Genomic DNA, 14,056 nt, shown 5'->3' with positions numbered 1-14,056 from the left:
ACTCCCGTGTTCAGCTGAACATAGAATCATATCTTCACACTTTCACACAGGGAGGGAGATCTTCATGATGTGCAGCTGCACAGTAGAAAACAATGAAAGCTGCCAAAAAAACAGCAGCACAAACCAGGGAGACATCCAGTCAAACACACACATGCACACAAACCAACAAAACACATGTTTATACAATGAGTGGAGATTAGAGAGGAGATAGAACAAAACTAGACCACACATTACAATATAGGAAGTAATGCCATACTTCATGGTGTTCAGGGTTAGTCTTGGTGATGATGAAACACAGTAGGAGGGATATCTAAGAGCAGAAACTATAAATATGAGTGACTCGGGTGATATATTTACAGATCCTGGAGATAAAAAAAGATATGAATGTGCTTCTGGTTTATCAAAATCAACTAATCTGACTGGGCAGCTCCACATGCGGAGATAAACTCCAACGCTTCCTTCTTCAGTGCCGCCCTCTGCCGCCCTCGGCTCTGCCTCTTTCTCTTTTCACAGTCGTCTCTCATCCCCCGCCTTCCTTCTTCTCCCATGTAGTCTCACCCCCCCAGTGTGCCCAGCCAAAAACACAAACAAATATTTCCTACAGTTTCTTCTCATCTTCACTTCTTCAAGCCCTCCCTTCTCTTCCCATCTGATTAGCTGTATGGGGAGCTCGAAACACTGATCACACACAGCTCCGTGATTACACAAACACACACTCACACAGGTGGGATACGCTCCCCTGCCCACATACTTAGCACGCACACACAAAACATGATCCAAAATACAGGATGCGAGCAGGTTGTGAGCTCAACAATTTTGAATGATGGCACTCCAGCTGTAACAATATTATTCAGTATTCAGAGCTAGCTTAAACATTTTGAATGTTCAAGAGGCTCAGCTTTATTACTGGATACAAGGTTTGCTTCATGTGGTCACATTCTGGAGAGTTCTGGGGTTAATTCTGTTTTCACAGCTCAATCAATCGCCATGGGCTAGCATGAGCTTCGCAGCTTCGACCACATCATCATTAACTAACCACAAGTAACACGCTGCACTGTTACTGCCTCCAGATAGGTTCTTCATGACATCACATCACAGAACAACACATTAAAACAACAGCACAGCTTCAGAGCCAGTTCATGTAAAATCTGCCAAAATGGTGACCCAATCAAAAGTGAACAAGACTGAAGAGCTCATTTCCTCCGGCTTCTTAAATGTTTCTGCATGCCTTTTTTTTTCCCTCCAGTCTTACTTTCTCACTGTCTTCTTCTCTGCCTCCAGAGCAAGGCATTGACCACATGGTGTTTTAATTAACTTGTGTACTGTGTGAAAGCCAAAGCTGGCAGGAACAGACACAGTATGACTATACCATGACAGTGAAGCAGAAAACAGGCCTGAGAAACAGTTTTACTCACATTAATGATATTCTTTATTGTGTCACACTCGAGTGTCAACTTCCGGTCTAAAAATATGAGTCCAATGAGGAAGTGCTGAAAACTGCAGTTCATCGAGGATCCGCTTGAGGCTGGCGCCGGAAGTATTGGAAACCACATACACACCAATTTAAAAAAGCCGCTCTTTACAGCAGAAATAAACATGTTTACAGCCTGGTACAAATGACGAGTGTAGTCTGGATAGCTCATTTCTCAATCAGCACACTGTATGGGGATGAACTTTTTTCAAACACGGCAATTTGGAAGATATTTAGATTACGAGTCTTCCAATGAGAGGCACAGCTGACTTGATTGGCAAGCGGGAACACTGTAGCTGTTGGCTTGGAGGCTCAAAGCCCGCCTTTTTACGTCACAATCGCTTGACAGCAGCAATACGCCTCCCGCAGACGATTAGCCTCAAAACAGCGCTTCAGAAACAGATAGGTGACGTCATGGATACCACGTCCATATTTTATACAGTCTATGATCACGCTACACAATATATGATAGTGTAGTGTTTGAACATTTTTGAAACCAACCGTTAAAATAAACTCCACACACTCACTGACCAATATCTGCAAGCACACTGGGAAAAACAGTGATTATATCTTAAGGTTTTTATTTTATTCTATCTACAGATGAGTCAATACAGAGTCAAACTGAAATGAATAACATGATACTGATGATGATGATTAACTGTCAAAGTACGTAGATATGCCTTTAAAATACCTTATAAGATATAACCGCTCTTCTGGAAGTGGTTTGGGGAAAATGTCATCTAATTGTTGTTGCTCTGTGTTTGTGTACAGGTGCAGCTGTCATACTTGCGTTGATTCTCCCTCAGTGTTCGACAGATTCCTCTCCAGACTTCTCACTTTGACCCTCTCTTCTCTATCTGTCTGAATGTTGTCTCTCTTTCTCTCTCTGACAGTGTAATTAACAGGACCGTGGGGTGCACCATGTATTACCCATGGAGCGATGTGACAATCATATTACTGGACTCAAATAGCCAATAGGAAATAGGCTGCTCTCACAACCTGTCAGACTGTTGACATAATGGTTACAGGTCTGTGTGACCAAGGAAAAAAAAAGTCACAGGTATTGTAGGATAGAAAATGGGCTTGTTAATATTTAATGCCATTTTTCGTCATGCTAACATTTCAGTGTCACAGACAGAAGACGAGGCCAGAGGTAATCTGAAGCCTTAGCGTGTCTCACTGATACATGGTAGAATATCAAAAGTGACACAAGCACTCCTTCCAGTGGTGGATGGATTAAATATGTGCATGTGTGTCCCTGACAGACAGTCGCACTTGACTTAAGATAAAAACTTGGTGTGTGATAAAAGATTAGAATAAAAACAAGCAGAAGAGGAGAGAAAGAAAACACCTTCTCTTTTGTGTGCTGGTGTCAATGTATGTGATGTAGAGCACAGCCACACTCGGAGCTTGTGAAGAAACCTGTCTGTGTGCATCAGCATGTGGCTGGAGTCATCTACACAACTGTCCCTACTGCATATAACATTCTTTCTTATGTGATAAATGCATAAGAAGAAAAATCTCAGTATGACTGGTTAGTCAAAAAAGTTAGAGCCTGAAGTATAAACCTATCAAAAAACTATATAGATTGATTGCTCTGTTATAGATCTGTCTTATAACCTGATTCACTATATCCATATATTGTGTAACCGATGACACAAATTGTTGCTTATTAGAAACCCAATTTCACAGATACTAAATCCAAACTTATTCCTTACATGGCACAGATAGGGAAAATGTATCCTACAGTGAGCGGCATCCTGACAGAGTGAGCAGGACTATAATGAGAAGTGCACCGGTCTTGTCTCACCCTAAAGAGGTTACTCCTCTAGGACATCCTACTGACTCTACATTATCCTGCTTATCACAAGGCTACTTACTTATTCAATTCATAATTTAACACCACATAATGATTTGGACAAAATCTTCTTGGTTGGTTACATTCAGATTTAGCTGCATCCATAGTATCAGATAAGTGTGTAGCTTTCTTAACATGAGCTAATGAAGCTAGTATCAGTCACACTAAACTGAACTTTTCTCACTGAGTTAACTGAGCTGTCACTTTACATTGAACATTTCCACTGATGGTGAAGTAAAACAAGGTGAACAGGTCTGCATGAATCAGCACTGCACCTGATTATATTTTTTTGCTTAATTCGTGACATTTTCTTCTCCATTTATCAGTCCTTGAAAACAGTGTCTCTGTCGTGCCATCTTCAATTTTGTTTTGTTTTTTCAATTTTGTAGATTTAACCATCTTAGCCTCCAACTTCTACATTTTTTTTCTTTGCTGTTTTTGTCTCCTTTCTTTTTTCCCAATCGTCACAAGCCAATGTAAGATCAACCAAAACTTCTTTCAGCCAAGTAAGAAACATATGCATTCTACGTTTGAGGGTAACTGTGTCACAAATATAAAACACAAAGATGCCTACATGAGCCCTCAGTAAAGGCAGAGCTGTATTTATTTTGGTGCACTATGATCTGATGTCAAACATGTGTTATAAAGGATGGCATCGAGCTGAGGAAAAACAAACAAATTGGACCGGGAGGGTGGAGAGAAGATCAAATGAAAAATCACTTTTGTGATGTCTTCATTTCAAACTGTATTGTAACAGGATCTTCTCTGTTGTATCAGCTTCCTTTGTCTTAGTGTGAAGGGGGGGAGAAGAGTCATAAATGGAGGTGGGCAAGCTTTAAAGAATAATCTGCCTCAATTTCATAATTAATCATCGTAAGGTTTTCACACAATTAGTATGTTAATTAACCCAAAACTGCCACCACCGTGTGGGAATGCATGTATGTGAGCGTGTGTGTGTATGTGTGAGTGACTGATTGGATGTGTGGGGTTTGTTGGATCCAGGAAAGGGAAGAAAAAAGAGTAAGAGACAGAAGCAGGGAAGAATGAGATATCTGTCAGAGAAGGGAGAGAAATGGTTACAAAGAGAGAAATGACAGAGAGACTGGCAGGACTCTCAGGGTGAAAGAACCAAGGTGAGATGGAAGAAATGGAAGGAGATCAAAGATGGATGGAGGCAGAGAGAAAGGAGGATCACAGGAACTCAAGGAGAAAAGAGGACAGAGCAGAGAGAATGAAGGGGAACTTTTTTAGTGAAGAGTTAAAATGAGAGACGAGAGGAACAGTAGGTAAAAGAGAGGAGAAACTTAACTTGGTGTGTGTTGTTTCATTTGTGCTTGTGTGGGAGTGTTTGTCCCTATGTTTGTGCATCTTTGATCGTGTGTGGGAGACAAAGAGTGTATGACTGTGTGTGTGTGTGTGTGTGTGTGTGTGTGTGTGTGTGTGTGTGTGTGTGTGTGTGTGTGTGTGTGTGTGTGTGTGTGTGTGTGTGTGTGTGTGTGGTCTGCAGGGGAGGCAGCAAACGTTACTCCACCTGTACTTCTGTTTTAACTCTCTCTCTCTTCTAATGTCTCCAGACAGTACTGGGCAATTCAGCACACACACACACACACACACACACACACACACACACACACACACACAAACACCCACACACACACACACACACACACACACACACACACACACACACACACACTCACTCCATCTTTACCTTAGTTTCATGAGAGCAAACACACACACACACACACACACACACACACACACACACATTGGATTACATCAGTGACTCTGGGATTGCCTGTCAGGTCTGGCGCAGGGCAGAAGGTGGGGGGTGCAGAGCATTTGTTCCCCAGAACAACTCACAGGTCCACCTCGTTAATCTCCATGACGACAGAGATGCTAAGGCAGCAAATTAGTAGCAAGCAGAGAAAACTGTCGCAGAGGGAGCTCATAAAAGAACAGAGTCCAAACTACAGAGGTAGTTTTTAGTCCAAACACAAGCTTTTGGTTAAACACAAACACACGCGCAGACTTAGAGTAGACCCTCTTGACAACACTTTAACTCATTCTCAGCATTTAGCAGGAGACAATGACACTGACATGTTGACACTGACCACACCAAGGTGGCTCTGTTTGCTTTTTAAGATTGATGCATCAGTGTCTGGTTAAAATTTTAGTCGTATAATTTAGAATATGGGCTGTAAAGTTTGTGTTCATGATCATGTATAACATTGTTTCAGGAGTACTGGGTCTGATGATGTAAGTAAAACTTTAAAATGTACCTTTTTTGTAGTTTGGCAAAAAAGAAGTTAACATGTGCAATAAAACAGTGTTTGTTCAGTACCTTGGTGCCCCTTAGTGTGTTTTTTGGCTGCTGTCTACCCCTGTGAGAACAACTCCAATGCCTCAACATTAAACATGCATAAACCTGGTATACCCCTTAGCAACAGAGCATCACGAGCCATTCTCATCCAGGCCAAGCTTTAAACTGTGGTATTAGCTGATCAAGAGTCGGGTGTTAGGTTATTTCTTGTCACTTGTTATACACTCTGCGTATATCAGACCCTGGGAGCTGCAGACTTAGGGGTAAATGGCATAACTGCTGACCCAGAAGTTAAAAAAAAAGCTCATTTACCTGTCTGTCACACACCTGTGTGTATTTGTGTGCATGTGTGTCAAAGCATGTGTTTCTCCTGATATCTGCTTGAGTTTAAAATAATTAAATGTGGGCTAGAGTTTACAGAGGATGCAGAGACATTCATAGTCGCCAGAGCACAGTCACACACACACGCACAGTTTAGAGTATAGCACAAAAAAGAGCACTTCACTTACCGATCATGTGATTGGCGACGTGTATCTGGATCTCCCTCTCCGTCTCAAACGTCATTTGGCATTTGATACACTGATACGTCTTTTTCTGTAAGATTAAAAAAAAGTCACCATGATTATTTCTCTTTTTGTTAAAGTTAAAAGCTCTTCATTTAACTTGCAAAACAATTAAAACACATTTAAAAGAAGTAAAATTTGTTACAAAAATGTATTTGAGCACACTGTTATCATAGTTAAAATACCTGTAAATAATAAGAAATTTAACCCCTTGGGTAAATAATGAAAGGAGTGTTAAAGCATTTTAGTGATGGAAAAAGTAAGAGAAAGAAATCTGAAATATGCAGGACATTTGAACCCTAAAAGTCTCACATTAATTGAGGAAATATGAAAAGTGGAAGTCTGAGGAGACGTTGAGAAAGAGGAAGTGGTATGGAGTTACACACACACACACACACACACACACTCACACTCACACACAGACACACACACACACACACACACACACACACACACACTCACACTCACACGCACACATGCTAGACCTCTGCAAAGAACGAGATAGAAAGACAGAAATTAGGGAAAAGGGAAAAAGATTAAGAGAAGGAGCAATGAAACAGAAAGAGGAGGAAGGAGAGTGGAGGAAAAGAAGACAAAAAAGAGAGAAAGAGACACAGAAAGAGCCGAAGAAACAAGGGTGAGAGACACAGAAACAAAGAGAGAGAGAAGAGGAGGCTCTGCTTATCCATTCATGGCACACAGCGATCACTCATGCACAAACACATACAAAATACACAAAGGCCCCACTTCCACTATCTCTCTGCTGCTCCAGCCTGCTAGACTGAGTGTACACACACACACACACACACACACACACACACACACACACACACACACACACACACACACACATACTCACACACTCACACACACACACACACAAAGAAATCCTACTATGTCTGCTTTGTGCTGTTAGACTAAGCAGAAACAAAGGTGCAGGTAAGACAGAGAGGGTCCCTTGGAACTCATACACACACTCTCACGCAGACACGCTCACTTGCCAGTACGCACTCTCACACACATAGACAGACATGCCGCAAGTCCCGGGGAGGCTGACTGTCAATATCAAGTAGAGCGAACAGCTCCCACAATGCCTCAGCACGCCCCAGCCGCAGGACCCAGTGGGGCTCAGCTGACACACACCAACATACACACGAGCACGCGTTTGCAAGCTACACACACACAAAGGCATCGGAACACACACTTCACACACACGGCTCATGAAAACATACACTTCAGCAGGATTTCTGAGTTTCCTTCAGACCTGAGAATGTCTCTACCTGCTAAATGCTGTTTTCAAAAATCTAAATGTTTTTAGGAACACACCTGGTTTTATTTAGATGATGATTTTTTTTACTTATCTACTTCCTCGGTTATTTTCATATGATGTGAACAAGCAAAACAAAGGTAATTATATAGGCGCATCAATCTGAAACTTTCCAAGTTGACTTTAGTTTCCAAACTTCCCTCTCACTTTATCTAAAAGTGATGCCAACGAGAAGTAGAAACCAAAACAATTTTCAAAAGAAGCATTTACCTTCCAGCCATATCTCAGTCTATTCTGTCTCACCTTAGGAGCAGGTGAAGCCTCGGACTTCTTTCCTGCTGCGCTGGTTTCAGGGCTGACCTCAGGGTGATCAGTCTGAACGTGGCTCTCCAGATCCTCCACGCTTTCAAACTTCACCCCACACTCTGGACACCTCAGCCCGGCCATCCCCTTCTCTCCCTGCGTGTCCCCAGGTGTGATGGCTCCCTGGTTGGGGCTCTGGCCGTTTGTGCCCCTGATATGATTGAGCATTTCATAATTATGAGAAGGGTCCAATGAGAAAAGATAAGACAATCCGTGTGTCTTTTTACTTCATGTTTCAGTAACACCAGCTGATCTTTTTAACTTAATATGAGCCTCTTTTTACCATATGCACTGTATGAGCAATATAAAAAGCTTGTACAGTATTAATGAAGATTAACACAGTGGAGGAAAGACCTGCACATGTGTGAAGACGTATTTGTGACTGAAAAACATAATGTACAACATCAGCACCACATATAGAAAATGCTGAAAAAAATACCACAATCTTTTGCAAGGATCAAAATAATGTTATATGCAATGAACGATGAACCCTCTCCAGAAATCTTTCTCCTGGTAGCATTCAAGCTACACTGCGTGCACAATTATTAGGTAAGTTGCATTTTTGAGAATATTTCAAAAACTATATCAACAGTCGTTTTCAAATTTGTCAAGAAGTCAGATGGTGAATATATTTCTTCAACTGTGTGGTTAAAATTATGCTTTTCAAAGTACGTTGGCTGTATTTTTAAATAAATGCAGAATCTGCAGAAATGAGCGTGCCAAATTATTATTCAAGTTGGTGATAAGAGCATATAACTTGTGAAAATTAAAAACTAAGCACCATTTTAAACATTCTACTGATTGAAAATAATAATATACTACAACTGTATTCAAACTTCAACAAAAACATCAGTTTTCTTTACATTTGTATACAAAATAAAACTGTTAAAGTCTTTAAAACATTTCAAATCTAAAGTGTTTCTCAGATGTCCAATATAACCTCCTTTTCTTTCAAATTGAAAACGACTGTTGATATAGTTTTTGAAATATTCACAAAAATGCAACTTACCTAATAATTGTGCACGCAGTGTATAGCACAGAGAATAGAAATGAATTATTTCAAAGTATCAAGGAAATACTATTTAAAAGTCTTTGCTCTATTACTGCGGTACATCAGATCAGACAGACATGTTTTTAATCAGTGTTTCTTTAACGATCATGACGTGTCTCAGCTCATCTCAGAAATTCACAACAGGTGGCACTTCAGTGTCTTCCTACAAAGACCTTTTTTATTTAGAAAGCTAACTAAGTTGAAACTTTCTTTAACATTTAATTTGGAGTGTTTCATTTGTGAAGGGAGCTTATGAGTTATTAAAGTAAAAATGCTGTGGTACTTGGACACACTCGTCATCATGGTTTATCAAACAGCTAACTACCTGCTCATGCAGCCAGCACAGAGGCCATAAGGCAAGCCGTTGACATCCAACTTCACCAGCTCCCCTTTGTTCTTGAACTCCTTTAAGCAGAAGGCGCATTTATACAGCTTATGCTGCTGCAGCTGCCCATTAGGGGACGATGAAGCTGAGCCATTCCCCCCTCCTCCGCCTCCTCCGCCTCCTCCTCCTCCTATTCCATTTCCTCCAGCTCCTGCTCCGGCTCCTCCAAGTCCAGAGCCAGTGGAGAGCTTCTGCATGTGGAAGGTGCCGTGGATCTTCAGCTCGAGGGTAGAGGTGACCGTCTGCATGCAGACGACGCAGCGGAAGCCGGTGAGCGAGTTGCGTAGGTCAGGGTGCATTTGGCAGTGCTCTATAAACTCCTCCTCACTCTGCAGTGGCATTTTACAGATTCGACAGGTTCCTGTGTCCAGGCTCTTACTGTGGGTCACCTGCAGAGATGGAGTACACATCAAATTTATTAACACAAAGCAGAAAGTTATCAGAACCACTTTCTTCTTTTCATGCGTAGAATCATTCACAGATGATTTAAAGTCAAAATAATATTTTACAAAAGAGCAAGAATTTAGCACAAAGCACCAGCTGTTATCTCGTCATAGTCTTTCTAAAAATAAAGATACAGATAATGTTGTTAGAATAACCGACTGTAGTTACATTTTTTTGAATATGCAACATTTTCATGTGCAGAGCTGCACAAATTGCCTCTCTAAGGACAATTTAACATTCAAAGCAGCTTAAGAAGTTTCAGGATCAAAAGACAGGTACACAGACAGAAAGCAACTTAAAAGCAACACCAGAGAAAAACAAAAACATGACGGCTGTGTTGTTATACCTGAGAGGGTACGCTCTCACTTTGTTCCCTGCACATAAAGCTCCAAATTAAATGTTGAAACACACTCAGAAAGCAGCAAATGAAGCACTACCTTGTGTTCAGTGAGGGTTAGCAGAGAGGGGAAACGCTCGCCACATATCGGACACATGTAGTGTTTGGCGGGGCCGCGATGCGTCTGAGCGTGCTCACGAAGGCCACTCTCAGAGAAGAATGTTCTGGAGCACACGTTGCACTTGTGGTTACCCTTGATGAAGTCTGCCTTCTTCTTTCGAGAACCTGGTATACAGAGATACATTAATCATCACTGCTTTGTCAACATCTTTTTTAATACTGTGACTAAAAGTAAAGCACACAGATGATGATTGAATTCTTACTAGCGTCATCTTCTCCTGGTCGGATGTTGTGGTCACGCAGCCGGTGGTTTTGCAGAAGAGACTCCATGGTGTAAGCTGCACCACAGATATCACAGGCATACATGGGCTCTGAATTGTCCAGCTCCTCCTCAGCCCCGCTTGCCTCATGACTGTTGGCAGTGTCTCCTCCCTGGCTGGCTCCTCCACTCTTTAGCAGCATGTTCTGTAGGTCAGCCTGTTCTGCTGCTGCCACTGTTACTCTTTCAGCCCCTGCACCTCCATTGCCACCGCTCCCTCCTCCTCGCTTAGAGGACGTGGCTAGACCATTGGGCGTCCCATTCTGACTACTGCTGCTCCCTGTGCCACCTCCGTTGCCAGTGATGTTGCCACCTTCGAAGACGCAGTGCTTCTCTCTCAGATGTCTCTCCAGCAGTGAGATAGCATGGAAGGCTTTGCCACAGAAGCGACATGTGAACTTCTTGCTGTGTGTGGTGATGTGGCATTGGAGCTCCACCTCTGTTCCAAATGTCTCTCCACAAAAGATGCACTTCCGGGGCTTGAGTCCTGGTAGAGAGATGTGCAGATTTAAGCTTAGTGTTGCCTACAGGAATGCTCTCACGTAGGCTACTCCTCTTCATCTACTAGACTGCCATTTTTATATTGGATTTCCAGACTTAATGTTAATTTTGCATATTTCTATTTTATCCCATATATTTTAAGTGAACACTATATTCTTTTAATTTCTTCTTCAAGATAGTCAGTTTTACTTTACTAATGAATTATAGCCCGTGATGACAGGAAAGTCGTTATGTACCTGCTCCGAGCCCTCCTGGGAGGCCTGACCTCTGGCCCAGATGACTATGCTTAACATGGAGCTGAAGATCCACCTCCTTCTTGAAGTCCCAGGCACACGCTGTGCAGCGGAACAGCTTCTTCTCATTGCTATGTTTTACTGCCAAATGCACCTGAAAGTGAGAGGGTGGAAGAAAAGAAGTGATAAAAGATGTTTGCCTCCTGTGACTGTTACATTTCTGTGTTCTTTAATAAAAACAAAAAGGTATGGAAAAGAGTCTGTTTTATTTACCTGTATGGACACCTTGGAGTCAAAGACCTCCTGGCAGAGCGTGCAGTGGTACAGGACAAACGTGTGCATGTCCAGCAGGTGTTTCTGCAGGTCATCCACTGAGGAGAACTGCTTATCACAGCTCTCACACACATACTGGGTCGAGGTGGTGGTATAGTGCACTGTCAGGTGCTGAAGCAATGCCTCCTGGGATTCAAAGTCCTCCTTGTTGCACTGGGGGCAAGACTGGCGCCTCAGTAGCATCTCCAGGTGTGACTTGAGGTGGGCCTGGAAGCCCTCAAAGCTGGCAAATCGCAGATCACACTGGTTGCAAGGGTAGTCCCCGTTGCTGCCCATGGAGGGGGTGGAGTCTCCTCCTAATCTGTGGCGTTTTGGCGAGGAGATCTCTACATCAGAGGAGGCAGGGCTGAGGTCTGCAACCTTTGCCTGTCGTTTGTTGTTAGCCAATGGGATGTTCTTGTGGTTCTCCTTTATGTGCTTGGTTAGCTTGAGGAGTGAGCCGAAGATAGGAGAATTGGTGCAGTAGGGGCAAGAGTAAACCTGTGCATGGAAAATAAGCCTTTAAGTTTGAAAGATTCTGATGCATTTACAATGACTTTTTCTTTCACAGTAAAATAGAAAATAATAAAGACTAAAAGAGAAGGACAGAGACTGAAGCCATCATGGGTCAAAAACTAAGATACAATGAACTTATCAACAAAATAAACACATTTGGAGACGTGAGGCCCCACCTCACATTCACACAAATTAAAACATTGTCATGGATTTAAACACGTTGACACATTCCTGATTCTGACCTCCATGAAGGATTGCGATGCAGACTGCAGCACAGGAGACTCCAGTTTGGCCACGGCTCCTCCAGATGAAACTCCGCCTCCTGTAGCTGAGTTGCAGTGCGTCTGCTGGATGTGTTCAGTCAACGAAGACTCTGTCAAGAATCCCATGGAGCACTGGTTGCAGAAGAAGGCATGGTTCCCTTCTAAGATGGGGACAGTGACATTGTTGGGTTTCTTTAAGTATATTTATGATACTGTACCGTCATGTTTCATTATGCGACACTACAGAACACTAAAGAAAATACTTCACAAAGAAAAAACACATTTTATTATAACAAGAGTTTCTTCAGCACTATAACAATAACCTTAATCTAACAGAAAAAAATGACATAAGAAATTTATTATCCGTTCTTCTTTATGAACACACCTAATGTGGTGGAACCCGCCACGATCCCACCCGGCAGGCAATGCGACACTCTGATATGTTCTTGGAGTGAGTTGATGTCTCCAAACATGTCTGGGCAGTAGTTGCAGTGAAATGCTGTGACATTAGTAAACTGCAGAAGTGGAAAAGTTGCTGCTGCTGTTCCCATGCTTCCTCCACTGCCACGGTGAGTTTTGCGCACGTGTTCGTTGAGGTTGTAGAGCGTTGGCAGTGTTTCCAAGCAGATATGACATGTATGGCTCTGCTGCGGCTTGTCTGCGTGGATGGTTTTCAAATGGATCTCCAGCACAGCTAGGCTGTGGAAGTCTCTTTTGGAACAGTACGGGCAGGAGTATGTCACTTTACTCCAGTTTCCTCCTCCACCTGTAGAGGCAGACAGATAAACTGCTTCTTTAAAATCAAGTAAAGTGCTGACCTACCAGATATAGATGTGTTACTGGACTGGCTACACTTTTGACATCTAACAAATGTACCATACCTCCAACTTGATGACTCAGGCTAATCCCAATGTCATCCACGGTGTCGGTGACTCTCCTGCGACCTCTTTCAATGCCTTGGATGGGCTTTAGAGTGGAGTCCGGAGTGGAGCCTCTCTCAAGGCTAGCACTAGAGTCTGGAGTGGCTGAGCTCATTGAGGCCACACTGCCGAGTGCAGGGTCAGGACTTGCTGCGCTGTGAATGGAGGAGTCAGGCTGGCGATGGCTGTCTAGGTGGCAGTAGACATCCTCCACAGAAGGGAACTGTTCTGAGCAGACAGGACATCTAGGGGACAGATACAATTGTTTAAAATCCAGAACTACACTTTGATGTGAATCAGGGGTTTCAAAACTTAGGAGGCAAAAGTATGCAGTACTTGTGTTTGCGGTTGGCATGCTGTGTTTCAATGTGCGTGAGGAGAGAAGGCTCATCGAGAAAGATCTCGGGACAATGGATGCATTGCAAGTCGGCTCTGTCTGACAGCTGGGGGTGTCTGGTAAGGACGTGTTTCTCCAGCTCATCAGTAAGGCTGAATGTCTCCTCGCAGTAGTCACACATATACAGGTCCTGCTCCAGGTCACCATCTCCTCCTGCTCCCTTCTTCCCCCCGTCCCTCTCACTCCTCAGAGCAAGGTGCTCTCGATTCTTGCGGTGAGCCTGCAACAGTCAGAGAGCAGTTGAGATTTTTAGATGTGTCGTAACCTCTGGAAAAGTTTTCCACACAACAGCGGAGGGCCTCCAGCTTTAGTACTCGTGTACTTATTACACAAAGAGTCAAATTTGCAACTGTACTACTTTCTAATGTTGATTACTGATTTGATTACTGAATTCTGGTTTGTAAAATTGGAAA

General features: G+C 42.8%; 1 protein-coding gene across 2 annotated transcripts in view; it reads right to left on the bottom strand.

Moving 5' to 3' along the window:
* The window catches only part of znf423 (zinc finger protein 423), a 173,697-nt gene that overhangs the window by 69,380 nt on the left and 90,261 nt on the right, over positions 1-14,056 (bottom strand). For both annotated transcript variants that reach the window (XM_034685753.1, XM_034685752.1), the window contains exons 8-18: positions 13,583-13,863; positions 13,208-13,491; positions 12,712-13,092; positions 12,306-12,487; positions 11,509-12,048; positions 11,239-11,389; positions 10,446-10,988; positions 10,163-10,347; positions 9,222-9,670; positions 7,786-7,996; positions 6,162-6,246 (exon numbers count right to left, since the gene is read on the bottom strand). In XM_034685753.1, coding sequence (XP_034541644.1) covers positions 6,162-6,246; positions 7,786-7,996; positions 9,222-9,670; positions 10,163-10,347; positions 10,446-10,988; positions 11,239-11,389; positions 11,509-12,048; positions 12,306-12,487; positions 12,712-13,092; positions 13,208-13,491; positions 13,583-13,863 — 3,292 coding nt within the window. The remainder of the gene's footprint in view (positions 1-6,161; positions 6,247-7,785; positions 7,997-9,221; positions 9,671-10,162; positions 10,348-10,445; positions 10,989-11,238; positions 11,390-11,508; positions 12,049-12,305; positions 12,488-12,711; positions 13,093-13,207; positions 13,492-13,582; positions 13,864-14,056) is intronic.

Source organism: Notolabrus celidotus, chromosome 6, assembly GCF_009762535.1.
Source record: "Notolabrus celidotus isolate fNotCel1 chromosome 6, fNotCel1.pri, whole genome shotgun sequence".
Taxonomy (NCBI): domain Eukaryota; kingdom Metazoa; phylum Chordata; class Actinopteri; order Labriformes; family Labridae; genus Notolabrus; species Notolabrus celidotus.
Note: the sequence above shows the minus strand (reverse complement) of the source record. Positions and strands in the feature narration are given on the sequence as shown.